The 18,521-nt window shown below is 38.5% G+C and overlaps 1 protein-coding gene across 6 annotated transcripts in view; it reads right to left on the bottom strand.

Moving 5' to 3' along the window:
* Positions 1–344: 344 nt before the first annotated feature.
* Positions 345–18,521, bottom strand: part of TRAPPC8 (trafficking protein particle complex subunit 8) — a 113,607-nt gene continuing 95,430 nt past the window's right edge. For 4 of the 6 annotated variants that reach the window (XM_084618497.1, XM_084618498.1, XM_084618500.1 and 1 more), the window contains 4 exons: positions 8,232–8,279; positions 6,542–6,687; positions 2,859–2,948; positions 345–1,367 (listed from right to left, as the gene is read on the bottom strand). In XM_084618497.1, the coding sequence (XP_084474623.1) occupies positions 1,133–1,367; positions 2,859–2,948; positions 6,542–6,687; positions 8,232–8,279 (519 nt within the window). In that variant the 3' untranslated portion in view covers positions 345–1,132. The remainder of the gene's footprint in view (positions 1,368–2,858; positions 2,949–6,541; positions 6,688–8,231; positions 8,280–18,521) is intronic. The other 2 variants (XM_084618499.1, XM_084618502.1) reach the window with 1 other exon arrangement.

Below are 18,521 nucleotides of genomic sequence, written 5' to 3'. Positions count from 1 at the left end.
ATGTCTGTACCATGGCCTGCTGCAAGAGGACACTCCAAGCGGGGTTGCCTTCTGACAAACAGCAACTGCAGCTTTTGACTAGAATGCTGTATGTGTACATGGGCTGGAACTGCACCTAAACCAGCACGTCTAGTGTGGATGCATTGCGCCACTGCTATTTACACTAGCGTACAGCTTCTAATTAAGACAATCTTTGTTGACAGGCTACTGCTGTAGATAAGATGCGAGAAAAAAATATGCAACAGAAGTCTATACAGTGAATATGGTGTATGTTTTATTCTATTTACAGTACATTTGTTATAAATATAATACATTTCTTGAAAAGCTTAATTAACTTGAGTAGATTTTTTTTTTAAAACAGATCAACTCAGTTGCTATAGTTACATAATAAAGTGAATGACAATTTAAATGACAATTTCATGGTTGTGAAATAGTGCATTCTGTACTGAGATGAATGAGAAAACACTCATACTGGTTTCAAAATTATTTTCAGAACATCTTCGGTGAAGTTGTGTATAAGCCATAAGGATCACTGGCTATTAGAACATGAGGACACAATAACAAAGCCCCAAACAAATTTTAAAAACTGAAAAGCGGAAAAAAAAAACCCAAACCAAAAAAGACCCAGTATAAATTGCATTTAACAACCTATCAAACTTCACAGTAAGGTTGGCATTTCTGATTAATAATGGCTTTAGTCAGGAAAAGAGACAACAAGGGTTGTCTTCTGAAATGTCTTTTAATATAGCCACAAAATATATTTAAAACATCATGCTGGAAGTTGTAACAGCAGTCAAGCTGCCTTTTTTATTATTATTATTATTTGGACAGGGCCTGGGATTCACAAGTAAATTCAAACAGTTTTATAAGGAGTATTTTAGTTCAGTGTTATGAGTATAAATTACCAGAGATGCAAGAGACATTAAAAAGGATATATGCATTTTCTGTCCAACGTGCTTTGCATTAAGAAACAAATTGGCAAGTAGTCTGAATATTTTGCTATTGTCTCCTACACGATCTTTTGTAAGTTAGATGTTGGGGTACCACATTCCAAAACTGGAATAAATGTCAATCCGCAGAATAAGAAAAGTCAGATTCTTTTGGTTTTTAGTATGATCTTTCAGGTAATTGGTCAAATGTTATTGATGATGATCAGTGCTGGCATGGAGTTCTGCTGACTTGTTTCAAACAAAGTAACTTGGTCTGCTAACTTGGCAAATACTCTGTGAGTTCCAAGATTATAGACTCCTGTACGAACAAAGCAAGCTTTCAACTGCAAGCTACAGACCTCCTGGTTTTTAAGCTGAAGTTTGTACTGTGTTTGTCCAAGCCACGTGAAAGAACCATGTATTTCTAGTGCTTCTGGACTGAAAGAGAGAGGGGGGGGGGGAATAAAAAATCAGATATCTACTTCTCAACCTCTTATGCTTAAGTGTCTACCAAACACGCACACATTCGAAATGACTGTCCTACAAAAAATTTTACTTCACTGTGTAATATGTTTCCTGTATTAACTGGTATGCAAATGCACTGTATCTCTGGTGTTTTGGCTGTCCGATGTTTTTGAAAAAAGTGATTAGATGAGCTGACTAGTGCTCAGCTCTCCATTAATTCTATGAACTAATATATAAATGAGTTATTTACAAAATTGTTAAACTGGGATTTCCTGGTGGATCACTGTCCTTACACTCTTCTATCTGTCAACATTTGTATTAGAAGCCTGGCACATGGAGTTTCATACCCATCTGGCAACCCCTTGGCACTGGGCAAATGCATTCTGATTACACGGAGTTTTGCTAAATCTGTCTCAATTATTGCCCTTCAAAATCCATCTCTGGGAAACTTTTCAGAACGCCTAATTGGGACAATTGCTGAGAATACTATTCAGCTATTTAATTACACTACGTCAAGTCTGATGACAATCAGGCACTTAGAATATTTTTTGGTATTCAACCACTTACATAGATTGTGGAATAAAATATTCCGAGACGAAATTATACACAGAATTCAACCAGCTCTCCTATAGGTAGAGCATCAGAGGCACCTGATTTTTGCCTCTTTCTATGCAACTTCTATTTTAAAAATCTCATTATTTGTTTTTAAATGTTTCTAACTCAGATGCATGGCTATATTTCCAAGTAAAAACTATAGTCATGTGCAGCAGTGGATACAATCTAAGAACCTGTGATAAGTGCTGTTAAAGAAGTTACAATTTTTGTTAGGATGAGAAGTAATTTGTCAAATTTTGTATTGCTTATCCTACAATATGGATTTCTACACAGTAATTCTAACAAACATAGCAATTACCTACACATTTTTAAAACAATGAACTCTTACTGTACACCATTTTAGAAGAATTTTAGATGAAAATAACTATATTTTAGCATTTTAAAAGTTAACTCTTTTGTTACAGTTGAGAAATTGTCTTAAACAAAATTAATAATTTTTAATGAAAACAACATGTGTGTTGATGTTCCTCTCATTTTGCTGATATCTTCATTGTAGGAAACATTTCCCCAAACCAAGGAGATTTAAACAGCAAAAAAATAAAATATTATTGTCCCACCTTTCTTTATAATCCAGTCACTGCTCCCAGCTCTCTTGGCAATACAATCCATTTCTGTTTTACTTCCAAATGGACATGGGTTTTTGAAAAATACTCATATTGACTTAATTACGTTCTTATTGACATCAATGGGAACACAGTGAGGATGAAAGTCCTATCCTAAATATTTGATACATTTAATACACACTTGATAAAATAATGTAAATAAAATCGGATTAAGAGATCTTAGTAGCGCTGTGACCTATATTCACAATAAACATTTGTTGTAATTTAACATTTAGAAGTTTATTACCTTGTTGTTTTATGCCGCAAGTCAATTATTACATCAACATCAGCCTCAGAACAATTGGAAAGTAGAAGAGTGACAGGTACTAAACAAAGGCTGCAAGAGAAAATTTGTTTTACGATGCAAGATTTATACATATTACTGGTCAGTCCTGAGGATTACAAAATGTAACAAATTTATTTTAAAAGAATTCTTATGTTCTTAATTACTCAATCATGTAAACATTAAAATACATAGTGGTATTTTGTATGACATTATTACAGTCTAATATCAGCTCCTGCAGGCTGTCAGATTACCATTTTTACTTCTGAAAAAGGAAATTCACTGCAGTATATTTATGCCTGTGACCTCAGAGAGAAAAAATTATCTCCTCAGTTTGTCTAAATGAGATCTGGTAATGCAATACTTCATAGCGTAGCTTGATTTTTGCAAGCTTTCTATAAAAAGATCATGTACAGCAAGGTGCATTAATAACAAATTTTAGAATGTGAAGAACATTTGGCCCAACATGCTGGTCTAAATTTTGACTTGCTGCAATAATATCTTTACACTTTCTCTCCATATATTTCTATCCCCTTCTGCATACTGTTGACTAAAAGAGCTATTTAAACTATTTGTTTTAAATAGCCTGAAGAAATACAGGCATTTTAGCCAGGGCAGGTGAACAGTGCTCAACTCTAGCTGGAGAAGTATGGACATTCGAGTCCAACTTATTGCAGGTTGTTTTTTTAAATTTAGGTATTGCTTTGTATTTAGTATCCTGAAGAATTCTACCTGAATACACTTATTAACACTAATGCTTTTATACAGAACACTCCTTCCAGAAGGATCCCACAGCACCTTTATACACAAATTTTTCAGGGTCGCGCCCCCGCTTTCTCTGGTCTGCTCCCCAGGAAGGGTAAGGGGGCTGTCATAAACATAAAGGGAAGGGTAAACACATTTCAAATCCCTCCTGACCAGAGGAAAAACCCTTTCATCTGTAAAGGGTTAAAAAGCTAGGATAACCTCGCTGGCACCTGACCAAAATGACCCATGAGGGGACAAGATACTTTCAAAGCTGGAGGGGCGGGGAGGGAGAAACAAAGGCTCTCTCTGTCTGTGTGTTGTTTTTTGCCAGGAACAGAAAAGGAATGGAGTCTTAGAACTTAGTAAGTAATCTAGCTAGATATGCGTTAGATTCTGCTTTGTTTAAATGGCTGATAAAATAAGTTGTGCTGAATGGAATGTATATTCCTGTTTTTGTGTCTTTTTGTAACTTAAGGTTTTGCCTAGAGGGATTCTCTATGTTTTGAATCTGATTACCCTGTATGGTATTTACCATCCTGACTTTACAGAGGTGATTCTTTTACTTTTTCTTCAATTAAAATTGTTCTTTTAAGAACCTGATTACTTTTTCATTGTTCTTAAGATCCAAGGGTTTGGGTCTGTGTTCACCTATGCAAATTGGTGAGGATTTTTATCAAGCCTTCCCCAAAAAGGGGGTGTAGTGTTTGGAGAGGATTTTCAGGGGAAAGACGTTTCCAAGCGGGCTCTTTCCCGGTTATATATTTGTTAGACGCTTGGTGGTGGCAGCAATAATGTCCAAGGGCAAAAGGTAAAATAGGTTGTACCTTGGGGAAGTTTTAACCTATGCTGGTAAAAATAAGCTTAGGGGGTTTTCATGCAGGTCCCCACATCTGTACCCTAGAGTTCAGAGTGGGGAAGGAATCTTGACAGGGGCCAGGGCTGGGGTTAGGTCAGGAATGGAGCTTTGGCCATGGATGGGGCCTGGAGCAAAGCCGCAGCCAGGCCACGGTAGGGGGCTGGGGCGGGGCTGAGATTACAACTAGGGACAAGACTGGAGAAGAGTTGGGGGAGGAGCGGGATTTGGTGGCAGCTCCCTCCCCGCCCCCCACAATGGGGACTGGCCCGGGTCCACCGCGCCCCCAAACATTCTTCTGCACCCTGCTAGAGGGGTGCGCACCACAGTTTGTGGACCATGAACTAGTGGTATCACTTCATCACTGAAATGCATCAATAGGATTGCTTACCAGTGAACACTAAGACTGGAAGTAAAGAATGCCTTCAAGAACTGACCTCTGCAGGGGGAATTTAGGTAGTAAGCACATAACCCAAATTGGAATATGACCAGAATTAGACCCCTATTTGAATAAGTGCAGGCTCTCATCATTATATCAGTCATTTTTGTACTTCATTCCACTTATGTTAGTTAGTTTCACTTCAATATCTATTGTACTAGCATAAGAATGTAATAGTTAAGTTGCCAAAGCACGACAAGGAAATGTATACATTCTAAAAACAAAACAAAAACATCTTTTTGCTAACAATTAAATCATTAATATCAAGTTTTGTAAATAAAATTCCAAAACAATCTAAATTTGAAACCTAAACTAGTTCCCTTTATTTTAGTTTAATGCTTACCAAAAAATTGACAAGACTGTCAATTCAATAAGAAGCGCATAACCACAAAATAGAAGCTACAGGAACACAATTATCAAAATGAAAAATCTTTTCTACAAGTGCTTTAGTTCATTGGTACTACACTAAGTTTCCACTTTCAGCCATGTTAAACATCCTTTTCCTGCCATACTTTATATCCAACTCATGTTAACATTTGGATATTATACAGACATAGTAACTAAAAATTAATAACTAGAGCAAGAAGTTCTTTTATCTGTTCATTCAAATATTGTCATTTTGCAGCATATATAGCGTTCACTTTCAACCCACTTCTTAATCACTGTTTATGCTGTGATTTTCTCAGGCTGTGAAGACAAAGATATTATAGATTTCTTCATCATTACTTTCATTAGCTACTTAATGAGTTATCTAACTTAACATTCCTATTTATTTTTAAAGTGAAATTATATAAAGCAAGGGGTAGTCAACTGGCAAACCACAGGCCAAATTCAGATGACCAGATGCATTTGAATGGACCCCGAAACCTTTTAATTTTCTTATTATTGTTTTTTTTATTACTTTCTCTGGTGTCTGGACTTTGACTAAACCTTGACCAAGAAATTTGGATCTTGATAAAAAGTAATTGACTACTCTGATTTATAGCAGTGGTTCTCAAAGCTGGTCCGCTGCTTGTTCAGGGAAAGCTCCTGACGCGCCGGACTGGTTTGTTTACCTGCCACGTCCGCAGGTTCGGCCGATCGCGGCTCCCACTGGCTGCGGTTCGCTGCTCCAGGCCAGTGGGGGCTGCAGGAAAGGCGGCCAGTACGTCCCTTGGCCCGCACCGCTTCCCACAGCCCCCATTGGCCTGGAGCGGCAAACCACGGCCGGTGGGAGCCACGATAGGCTGAACCCGCGGACGCGGCAGGTAAACAAACCGGCCCAGCGCGCCAGAGCTGAACAAGCGGCGGTTTCCCTGAACAAGCGGCGCACCGGCTTTGAGAACCACTGATCTATAGTACTTCATTTTCATTTCATGTGTCCAATCGTCAACTGATAGAAAATACTATTGTGTTGCAATTTTACCAATACATTTACAAAAAAATCATTTTTTTGCTTTATAGCTTGTGTTTCTGTTGAATTTTTCCTTGTTCATGGCAATTTTATTTTATCCCTTTATTTCATCCTTCCACAGAGCACGATCTAAAGAGGATTTTTATTAAAGAAACAGAAAAAAATAGTTTCCTAAAGGAAGCTGGAAATATTTTAAAACGTCATATTAATCAAACCTTTTTTGATGAAATGAGTGATTAAAGGACTCTGGATAATGAAGACTAGTCTTGATGAGGTTAGAAAGCTGGTCTGGTGTTGGTCTTGTGGGTAGTGAAGAGCTTTCTGGTCGAAAAAACTTTAAGAAAACCATTTCTGGTGATTCCTAGAACACACAAATATTCAGACAACTTCATTTAAAATACTCTTATAAATACACTAACACAACACACTGTACAACAAGGGATTAACCAGACAGATGTTAATTTGAAGGTACTATTTTCTCCTAAGAACTGTAGCTTCCAATAGATTACACTACTGTGTCCCAATGTTTATGGGAGGCAATTAAGGAAATTAATGTGTCTTACTGTTTTAGGTGAGGAAGTGGTGCAATTCTTACGATTGGGCTCCTATATCACAGGCAGACTATTAAATTTCCTTCTCCCAAAACTGCTTTTTTAAACCAATGTGTTAAGAGTTCTGCAAATATGCATTACTGGTAAGATAAAAATGGAACAATGTTTAGACAGTGCACCAAGTTAATCTTGGGTTTTCACAAACCCAAGGGGAGGTTGCCACTAAGGAACTACAGGTAGCCAGGAAAGCTCCAAAAGTGGGTGGCATTGGGTGGGAAGGGAACATGTGGTAATACAGTACATCTCTAAAGCTGGAACCTAGGAAGCTCCTCCAGAAATGAAAGCTACCTTCCCCTCTAGACAGAGGAAAGCCCAAGGAAGGGAGGTGGTGGAGTACTCTCCCCCTTGGGGGATATCAACCTCCAGGACCGAGGGGATTAGATGATATGGAAAGGTGTAACTTCAGTGCATCACCCTGGCTGCATCTGGTTCAGAATCTAGATGATACGGTACTTGTCCAACACCAGTCTGTTATCTGCTCCAATCAAAGTTACTGATGAGGGGTTAGCTTTCCTTATTCACTTATGAACCGTTGATGCAGAGTCAATAATTAGTGACATAAAATGCATGCCCAGTAATCAACATGCCAGCAGCTGCTAAGTACAAGGAGTTGATTGATTAATCCCATTTCTGCACTTCACTAAGAAACAGTTCACAATATTCTTAGTTTATTGCTACACTTGTGTCAACAACTTCTATGACAATAATTTCTTAAAATACTGAAGACAAAACACACTATGAGAAACACACTGAGATTGTGACTTGAGTCAATAAAAGATAGCAGGGAAAATCCTGGCCCACACTGAAGTCAATGGAAACTTTGCCACTGACTACAATGGTGTTAGAATTTCACCCAGGAAATTTAAATAATTATTAATTATTTGCATTATAGTAGCATCCCCAGGTCTGGTCATACTAGGCATAGGTCATTAGATGACAGCATATGCTTGAAAAAAATTTAAGATTATGCCCTTTAAACCAAAACTGTAATTCGCTGCACTCAGACCAGCAACCTAAACGCTCAAGAAGCAAGAAGAATATTCTTATTAACAATGGAATATAGTTGGAAACTATCTTTTTAATTCAGTTGGCATTTCTGGTCCTGCTGTAATGGAATCCATCTTGCTGAAAGGTGACACCATGTGTAACACTAGCTATATTTAGAGACTATACAACTCCATGTAGGGTGTGGAGGGAAGGTTATAAGATTTATCTAACTGGAGAATATTCAATATTATCTTGGATAGCATATATCAACACCCTAGAAATTGCTCTTCCCCCTAAAGTCAGTTACCTGTTCCAAGTCCTCCCAATCAGAATTCCTGAGTACTTTTTTAAAACCCTACAAAAAACAAATATCAAAATTTATCTGAACAGACAAAAATCAATAGGATAAGTTACAGAAAAACAGGTTGACAAAGTAAGTCTGGCATCATTACACTTCATTATTTGATTACTTAACATGTTTGAAACCCTTAGTTCAAAGCAACATTACACTGGTACTGAAAGACTGGCAACAGATTGACAATTTAACACCCCAAATTTAAGACTAGTCTTTTGGTTCCTAAATAAGACATCACTTTGACAACCCTCTTTGTACCCAGAGGATGAAATACTGGCTATGCTGAAGTCATGGCACAACTCCCATTGACTTCAATAGGGTCTGGATTCCACCCATATAGTTATTATATTTGGGAGGAAAGGCTTTCAAAACACAAGCACTCAGAGTGCTGGCTCTCCACTAACAACATCTCACTGAGTTTCCTTTTCCTGGAGAGTTTAGGAAAATCTAGATAAGAAACCATAGAATTAGAGAGACAAGGTGGATGAGGTAATATCTTTCAATTGGACTAACAGAAGTTGGTCTTGTAAAAGATATTACCTCACCCACCTTGCCTTTCTAATATATCTTGGGACAAACAAGGCTTCAATTGTCATACAACTGTCAACTTGTAAGCAAAAGAGATCTCTGTTCTCAGGAACAAATTTAAATAGAATTCCACTAATATCAATAACGAGGAGACCGATGGCACCTTAAAGACTACCAGATTTATTTGGGCATAAGCTTTTGTAGGTAAAAAACCCGCACTTCTTCAGATGCATGGAGTGAAAATTACAGATACAGGCATAAATATACTGGCACATGGGTACCCGCATGGCCCCACAGTATGCCAACATTTTTATGGCTGACTTAGAACAACGCTTCCTCAGCTCTCGTCCCCTAGTGTCCCTCCTCTACTTGCACTACATCTTCATCACATGGACCCACAGGAAGGAGGACACCTGGATTTCAACAATTTTCACCCCACCATCAACCTCAGCCTGGACCAGTCCACACAAGAGATCCACTTCCTGGACACTACAGTGCAAATAAGTGATGGTCACAAACACCACCGTATACCGGAAACCTACTGACTGCTATAATTACCTACATGCCTCCAGCTTCCATGCAGGACATATCACACAATCCATTGTCTACAGACAAGCCCGAAGATACAACCGCATTCGCTCCAATCCCTCAGACAGAGACAAAAACCTACAAGATCTTTATCAAGAATTCTTAAAACTACAATGCCCACCTGGGGAAGCGAGGAAAAACTGACAGAGCCAGAAGACTACCCAGAAGTCACCTACTGCAGGACAGGCCCAACAAGGAAAATAACAGAACACCACTGGCCGTCACGTACAGCCCCCAGCTAAAACCTCTCCAGCACATCATCAATGATCTACAACCTATCCTAGAAAACATTCCCTCACTCTCACAGATCTTGGAAGGCAGGCCAATCCTCACTTACAGACAGCCCCCCAATCTGAAGCAAATACTCACCAGCAACTACACACCACACCACAGAAACACTAACGCAGGAACCAATCCCTGTAACAAACTCCGTTGCCTACTCTGTCCCCATATCTACTCTAGCGACACCATCAGAGGACCCAACCACATCAGCCACACCATCAGGGGCTCATTCACTTGCACATCTACTAATGTGATATATGCCATCATGTGCCAGCAATGCCACTCTGCCTTGTACATTGGCCAAACCAGCCAGTCTCTATGTAAAAGAATAAATGGACACAAATCAGACATCAGGCATGGTAACATACAAAAGCCAGTAGGAGAACACTTCAATCTCCCTGGACATTGAATAACAGATTTTAAAAGTTGTCATCCTTCAACAAAAAACCTTCAAAAACAGACTTCAGAGAAACTGCAGAGCTACAAGTCATTTGCAAACTTAACACCATTAATTTGGGCTTGAATAGGGACTGGGAGTGGATGGGTCATTACACAAAGTAAAACTATTTCCCCAAGTTTATTCCCACCCCCCACTGTTCCTCAGAAGTTCTTGTCAACTGCTGGAAATGGCCCACCTTGATCACTACAAAAGCCCCCCCCCCCGCACCCCGCTCTCCTGCTGGTAATAGCTCACCTTACCTGATCACTCTCCTTACAGTGTGTATGGTAACACCCATTGTTTCATGTTCTCTGTGTATATAAATCTCCCCACTGTATTTTCCACTGAATGCATCCGATGAAGTGAGCTGTAGCTCACAAAAGCTTATGCTCAAATAAATTTGTTAGTCTCTAAGGTGCCACAAGTCCTTCTGTTCTTTTTATTGGAAACATTGTTACCATTCAACTTCATAGATTAACTGAATTAGTTATAACACATTTTTAACTTAAATGAGAAAAAGCAAATATCTTTACATAATACCTGATCTCTGTTGCTTGTATTTCAAATGAGCTTACCATCACCTGTACTACTATGATCATGTACCTTATGCTGGTTTCTTCAACGTGGTTTTAGAATGTTTTTTGTAACCACACTAGAATCTCCATCCTGCATTAATATTGGTTTATACAAAGTCTAAGAATTAGTGTGTTCAAACTAAATTTAAATTGTTAAGCCAGTATTAAAGCAGACTTAGTAGACTTGTAAAGGTCTCCCAAGTAAGTGTCAAAAAGTGCTGCTTTTCAACAAGATGGGTGCCAAAAGGAGGTAAAAGCTTTTTTAAAAGCACATTCACCTTCAACTGTTTAAAATCAGTTTGAAGTTTTTGTACAATGAACGTGATCTCAAGAGGTGTTGGGCACCTTCAAGTCCACAGATTCAATGGCAACTCCTCCCAGTCACTTGACAATGTCTATGTGCTTTTTACATCTTTTCCGGATAATGTTAAAAACACTTGGTTTTAAAATTAACTGATGTATTTAGCAAAAAGAATACTTAATATAATTTTACACAAGTCTCATGCAGTTCCAAGGAGAAAAATACATGCTCTTAGCTGAGTTTGAAAGATTGAGATAAATAGGAAGGCAGCAAGAGCTGCAAAGAGAAGGCTCCTGAACCAACTGAGTAAGGACAGAGGAAGCAAGAGCTAGAGAGAAATGGAAAAATCCCAGATTTTAAGTGGTGTGAAGTGCCAGTGAGAACAAAAATAAAGGGATGTGGAGAAATTGGAAATATCGGGAGAATCTAATTAGAATCAGTGAGCTCTCGTTTCAAACCTCAGATTAACGCTATTCACTCCCCCTTCCCCCCCGCCCTTTGCCTACTTGTTTGCTCTCCTGTGTTAACTTTAAGTACCATTCATACCAATTCCTAATCATTTTGAAATGAAGGCTATGTGAAAGATGTTATACAAGACTGCATTGTATACTTTGCTCAAACCTAATTTAAAATTAATACTTTTTACATTATTTAGCTGGAAGAGTAAACAACACAGACAGGACTGGGGTGTCAAATTCAGCTGTATGGCTTCAGTGCAAGATTATGAGAGCGATTGGGCTCTGAAAAGCGCATTTTTTTAAACTATTAAAAACTAAAGTCAGAGGAACCCATTTTGCTGGTGTGATCATGTTGTAAAAGAACCCTCTAATAAAAACTGGTATAAGAGTATACTAATACCCACAATATAAAAGTGACAACCTCAAAGTATTTGTCTCGAAATGGGTACTAGAGGGAGGGGGAAGATCTCCTGCGTTCTTTCCATAGAGACTCATGATGTGAACCAAAAGTATTGATCTATTTGTAACATCCCACTTTCTTATAAATTATGTTTAGCCTGAATAACCCATCAATACCCAATTTTATCCTCCAATTTCCTATTCCATATATGAAGCTTCACTGGCACAAGCTACCTCCTCCCTCTGAGAACTTACAAATAGTCACTTCACAACTACCAGTTTTTGCCCCAAGGTTCTCTTCTCTAAACCAAATTGCTCCAACCCAGTCTTTGGTCTTGTACAGACTTGGATTTAAAGGTGTGATATTAGCATGTGTTAGCTAACACGTGCTGGCACATTTTAAGAGTCTACTATAGATAAGTTTCAGAGTAACAGCCGTGTTAGTCTGTATTCGCAAAAAGAAAAGGAGTACTTGTGGCAACTTAGAGACTAACCAATTTATTTTCTTTTTACTATATATAAGGAACACTACCTTTAACTTGTGCAAACTGGCAGAATTAAAGCCTAGTGCAGAGCTAAAAACCACAACTTTAAATCCAAGCCTAGGCAAGGCCACAGTCTGAGATACTACCGGTATTCAAGTGTATGGCAGAGGCTTGAAACGCTAAACCTTTGGATCGTTATCGTGCAGAACCAGACATCAGCATGGAAGCATGTCTTCTGGAATGGTGGCAAAAGCATGAAGGGGCGTACGAATGTTGAGCATATCTGGCACGTAAATATCTTGCAATGCCAGCTACAACAGTGCCACATGAACACCTATTCTCACTTTCAGGTGACATTGTAAATAAGAAGTGGGCAGCTCCCGTAAATGTAAACAAATCTGTTTGTATTAGCAATTGGCTGAACAAGAAGTAGGACTAAGTGGACTTGTATGTGCTAAAGTTTTACATTGTTTTGAGTACACTTATGTTAGAAATTTAGATTTTTTTTGTAAGTTGCACTTTCACAAAACAAGACTGCATTATTTAATTGAGGTGAATTGAAAAATATTTCTTTTATCTTTTTTGTAGTGAAAATATTTGTAATAAAAATAATATGAAGTGAGCACTGTACACTTTATTGTGTTGTAATTGAAATCAATATATTTGAAAATGTAGAAAAACATTCAAAAATATATCTAATAAATTTAAATTGGTATTATATTAACTGTGTGATTAAAAGTAATTTTTTAACCAAGTTAATTTGTTTTGAATTAGCTACAATTGACAGCCCTACTTTTAATTAAAATTGCAACGTTATCCAGCCCAATCTCCTTCCAGTCTTATTTTCTTGCCTTGAGATTCCTTTAGCCTGAATTTCTATCCATGTGATCAAGAGAAAAATGCTTTGACAAACAGTAAGGAATATTATAATATGGAGAAGTGGCTGAAGTTGAATGTGGAAAATTAAAAAGTAAAGGATTTCAGGTTACTGTAGGTTGGGAAACAAAGGGGGAGGAGATTGAGGCTGTTGAAAACTGAAGTGAGCCAAGGCAATTATAGCTTGGGAATAGTCACATTTTGAGCTTTGGCTAGCTAAAGCTAATTGGTCACTGCAGATGAAGATGACAGGTAAGACTCCAAGTGTTAAAAAAAGAGCTTCAGTATGGCAGTGTTAGAGGCAGTGGCAAGGAAAGTTCTTACAAATACCTAACTAATTTTCACTAAATTGCAGTAATTCCTATCCTATAATGAGTACTTTCATAGATGGACCTTTGTCCACAAATTTTACATATTAATGGACATAGCTGGTTTAGTACTAGAATATCTAAGCCAACAGTAGAGCATGAACATCCTTTTTTAAATTATTTTATATATTTAAAATATATAAAATATATATACATATACATATACAGAGAGAGAGAGAGAGTGTGTGTGTGTGTGTGTGTTCGTTCGTTCGTTCCTCCTCTGCCTTGGTGGATCCTGCGCTTATTGGCGGATTTGCTCACCTCAGAGGTTCACGGCAGCCCTCAGTTTGGCCACTTTCGTGGCTCAAATCTGCCGTTCACTCAGTTAGCTTCATCACAAGACAACATGGGGAAAAGGAAGAACAATTTCCCACAGTCTCTGCTGATCCACTTAGTGGGTCTGGGAACAGGCCAGAGACCTTCCCCTCTGGTGGAACCCACAGTCCAGTTCAACTCCTCTGGTATCAAGTAGGAGTTGGGGGGATGGAGGATTTGGGGGGAACCCGGGCCCACCCTCTACTCCGGGTTCCAGCCCAGGGCTCTGTAGATTGCAGCTGTCTACAGTGGCTTCTGTAACAGCTGCGTGACAGCTACAACTCCCTGGGCTACTTCCCCATGGCCTCCTTCCAACACCTTTATTCTCACCACAGGACCTTTCTCCTGATGTCTGATAATGCTTGTACTTCTCAGTCTTCCAGTAGTATGCCTTCTCATCACAGCTTCTTGCACCTCTTGCTCCCAGTTCCTCGCACACACCACAAACGGAAGTGAGCTCCTTTTTAAACCCAGGTACCCTGATTAGCCTGCCTTAATTGATTTTAGCAGCTTCTTGATTGGCTGCAGATGTTCTAATCAGCCTGTCTGCCTTAATTGTTTCCAAAAAGTTCCTGATTGTTCTGGAACCTTCCCTGTTACCGTACCCAGGGAAAACAGACCTACTTAAACTGGGGCTAATATATCTTCCTTCTGTCACTCTCCTGTAGCCATCTGGCCCAACCCTGTCACAATATGTATATGTATTTAAATGGTAGGTTTATTGCCAAAGCTTGTAATTTTGTAGGCCAGACAGCTTTTACAGTAACATCTCTATTCAAATGTTCGGCTGTATTATTAGTTTGCTTGAATTGATTCCGTTTTATAAATAAAAACCCAATCCTCAGTTTATATTCATAAATTCCTATTTCTAATTTCTGCTTCATATTATTGCTAGAAACTGTATTGTACCACTTAGTTCTTAAAGAACTCAGTCACACCTGGCCTAGTTTCCTTTTTTTCCCCACCCCCGTCTCTCTTTTTTGTGCTGCTCAAAGGAGTAAGCTACATTTGGCATTCTTTGATTCTAATTTTATCTCAAGAGCAGTTTCTCATGTGTAGACTGGAGGGGGGGGGGGAAGCCAAGGGGATAAACAGATTCAAATTGTCTGTTCATTAAAGACACTACTACACTACTGCACATGAATCAAGTTTTTAAAAAGCAATGTTGCTTAGCAACATTAGATGCGTCAGAGCACATGGATGTAGCAGCACTGTCAGTTATAATTTCTATTTATAACTTATTAGAACAAAATATTAAGACTAAGATGTGCCAAAACAGATAGCTGACCAATCTAGTCCAATATTCTGCATCCAACAGTAACCAAAACCTAATGTAGAATATGAAAGTGAAAACTCCATCTCCTCATAATGCATATATAGACAGTGGTATAATACTGTACATATAAGGGGAAAAATCTTTCTGATTTCCACAGGGAACAAGCTATGCTATGAAGCATATGATATTACTCTTGTGCTAGCTAGGATAGCAAAGAGCGATTTAGAATTCCTAATTTCATGGCCAAAAGTTTAGGGAAGGAAATGTATCCATTTGATGTTGAAAGTGCAATTTAATCAGTCTGGTAATATGCAATTATTCATACTGGAATTTGATTAGGTCCAGGATTACACTAAGTTTTTTTTTAAACAGTTCTGCTGGAATTATTATGGACTCCATGTTGTCAGCATCTTGGTTTTACAGTCTCCTTGAAAATTGCTATGGTTCAGTCAGTTGTGGATGATAATCACCTGCTGGCAACTGCTGGAAAGGCAATTATATGTTCTCAGTTTAGAAGCATTTGGTAATTGAAAAAAAATGGCTGAACAATTTCTCCCTGAGCAGCATGATTCCACCTTGTAATCTCTTCTGTTCAGTTACAGACAGTGAGGCCAATAGTTAAGGTTGCCCAACACTTGTAAGCCATTGGTTTCAGTTGCTAACTTAAGTCAAAACAGCTTAAATTTGACAAAGTTTTCCATGCCAGGTGTCTGCTTAGGGCTGAATTTTTGGGGGGGGGTTAGTTTCAGTAAAAATGGTTCAGCCATTTCTCAAAACAAAGCTACTTTTCAGCATGGCAGAGGTTTCTTTTTTTAGTAGTCACAAAATCCATTGTATAAGCCAGTTTCATGATATGAGGATTACACAAGAACAAAAGGCTTTATAATGTGTACAATTTTAGATAAAATAGTGAAATATTTACATAAATAGCTTTTTTAAAAGTACTGACCGGTTACCAGACACTAATGACAAAAATACAACCATTCGTACCAAAATGGTTAAGAACTCGGAAGCCTGCTCCTCTTAAGCATAAATGGCATTTGGATACCACAGAGGAAAGATGCTCTTATAGGGGAGGTACTGGACGGGAACCTAGGGAGACCTGGGTTCAACTTCCACATCTGTCACAGACTTGCTACGAGAGACAAGGCAAGCCACTTACTCTATGCCTCATTTTCTCATCTATAAAATGGAGTTAATACATCCCACAGAAGGGTTGTGAGGACAAATTCATTACATCTTCAGATGCTGCACTGACAGGGGATATGTAAATACCTAGACCAGGGTTCCCGAACTTGTTCTGCCGCTTGTGCGGGGGAAAGCCCCTGCTGGGCCAGGCTGGTTTGTTTACCTGCCACGTCTGCAGGTTCGGCCGATCGCGGCCCCCACCGGCTGCGGTACACTGCTCCAGGCCAATGGGAGCTGCTGGAAGCAGCGGCCAGTACGTCCCTCGGCCTGGAGCAGCAAACCCTGGCCACTGGGAGCTGTAATCCACAAAAACCGCAGGCCCGGCCGGGGCTTTACCTGCACAAGCGGCAGAACAAGTTTGGGAACGACTGATCTAGATACATAACCATATCTGCTTTCAGATGCAATTAGAAAAAAAATTAGCTCTTGTCCTAGCAAGCTAACAGTATAAATATAGTCAAGTTTGCTATACGTTTTTGCAGAAGGGGGCTCACAGGAAATACATACAATACAGATTTAGGGGAAAACAAAATTAAGATAGCTAACATGTAAACAAAAATAGGCAGGATAGTGTTACTTAACTTTTAGTTACTGAGACTCACCTACCTTTACCTTGCACCTTACTCGTTTTAAATTCTTCTTCACATTCACAAATACATTGGACTATTCATGTGTTCAGTATTACACTGAGTTAATACAGTTTTGTACACTACTAATTCTTGTAATTACCAATGCTGCACATACACATACTCATATATTCACCACTTCGTTGCAGACCCAAATTATTCATTTTCTTCTATAGCTGTTTTTGTGATATCAGTGAGAACAGATATTTTAAAATTTAATTGATCGATCTCTCAATTCAGTTTGTCAGTTTCTCTAGTTATTTCCTCTGATAATTCTATTTATTTTTATAACTTATACGTTTTATAGGGAAAGCTACACTAGTGCACAGAATACATCAGAATAAAGAAGATTCAAGCATTTTTATTTAATCCCTTAGTGCATCAAAACTCAAAGTCCTTATTTTGGAAGCAACTTATTTTATTTATTTATTTTAACCCAAGTTGATTGGGTCTTTTTTGTGTCAGAGGGAACTCACCCAAGTTTCACTACTATTATATTACCAGGTACCTTTCTTATACTAACATGCTGACTTCTCTATTGCCTCTTAATACAATATTGTATTAAGAGCTCTGAACTTTTTTCATCCAGTTTGATTTTAGTCCTGCAACAAAACTCAAGGAAGTAATTTGTTTAAGGCAATTATGCAGTTACATCTCATCTACATGGGTCATGGGCTTACTGCCTTTTTTCCTTTAACATGAAATTAAGTTAACCATTTTGAGGTCCAGTAATTAATACTACTGAAAATTAAGTAAAGCCAGTAAGTGCTAAAACACTGAACTTTAGCTCTTAATAGATTTGTCTGAATATCCTATGATTGTTTAATTAGGTTTAAAAAGCTTGCGCATTCAACGACACACTTCCATATACTTGACGTTCCCATTATCAGCAGATCACTGAAGTACACTAACAACTTCCAAGACGAAAAGGAGTACTTGTGGCACCTTAGAGTATTCCTTGTGGCACCTTAGAGTACTCCTTTTCTTTTTGCAAATACAGACTAACACGGCTGGTACTCTGAAACTTCCAAGACATTATTCAGATCTAGTATGTAAAACATGTATTTAGAGAATCCTCAGTGCTTATATCAAAAGTATAATTAGGAACTATGCCATACAACAGTATCTAAAATTATATTCATGTCTTTGTCAAACAATCACTTCTGTTGCTTACACTTTTATATGTTAAAAACACCTAGCCAATATTACACGTTAACTCCCTTCAACATTTCGTATGTTACACGGCACCAGCAGAAAACCTCTAAGAGAGTGGTTCTCAGCCTGTGGTCTGCAGGCCACTTGTGGTCCAATCAGCACACCACTGCGGTCCATGTAAACATTCTCAGGGCCACACAGGTAGTATATAATATAGTGTGGATGTGGCCCGCATAACACCGAGAGCTGCATATGTGGCCCAAAATGGTAACTAGGTTAACAACCACTGCTCTAAGACCTTAGATGTATTTACGTTTTCCACTGAAAGTTTTGTTTTTATAGTTGTGTCAGTTAAGACTTGAAAGTATGTTGCTGAAATTAGT

The sequence above is a fragment of the Lepidochelys olivacea genome, assembly GCF_965140295.1.
Source record: "Lepidochelys olivacea isolate rLepOli2 genome assembly, chromosome: 2".
Taxonomy (NCBI): domain Eukaryota; kingdom Metazoa; phylum Chordata; order Testudines; family Cheloniidae; genus Lepidochelys; species Lepidochelys olivacea.
The sequence above is the reverse complement of the archived record's forward strand: the minus strand, read 5'-3'. Positions and strand labels throughout refer to the sequence as shown.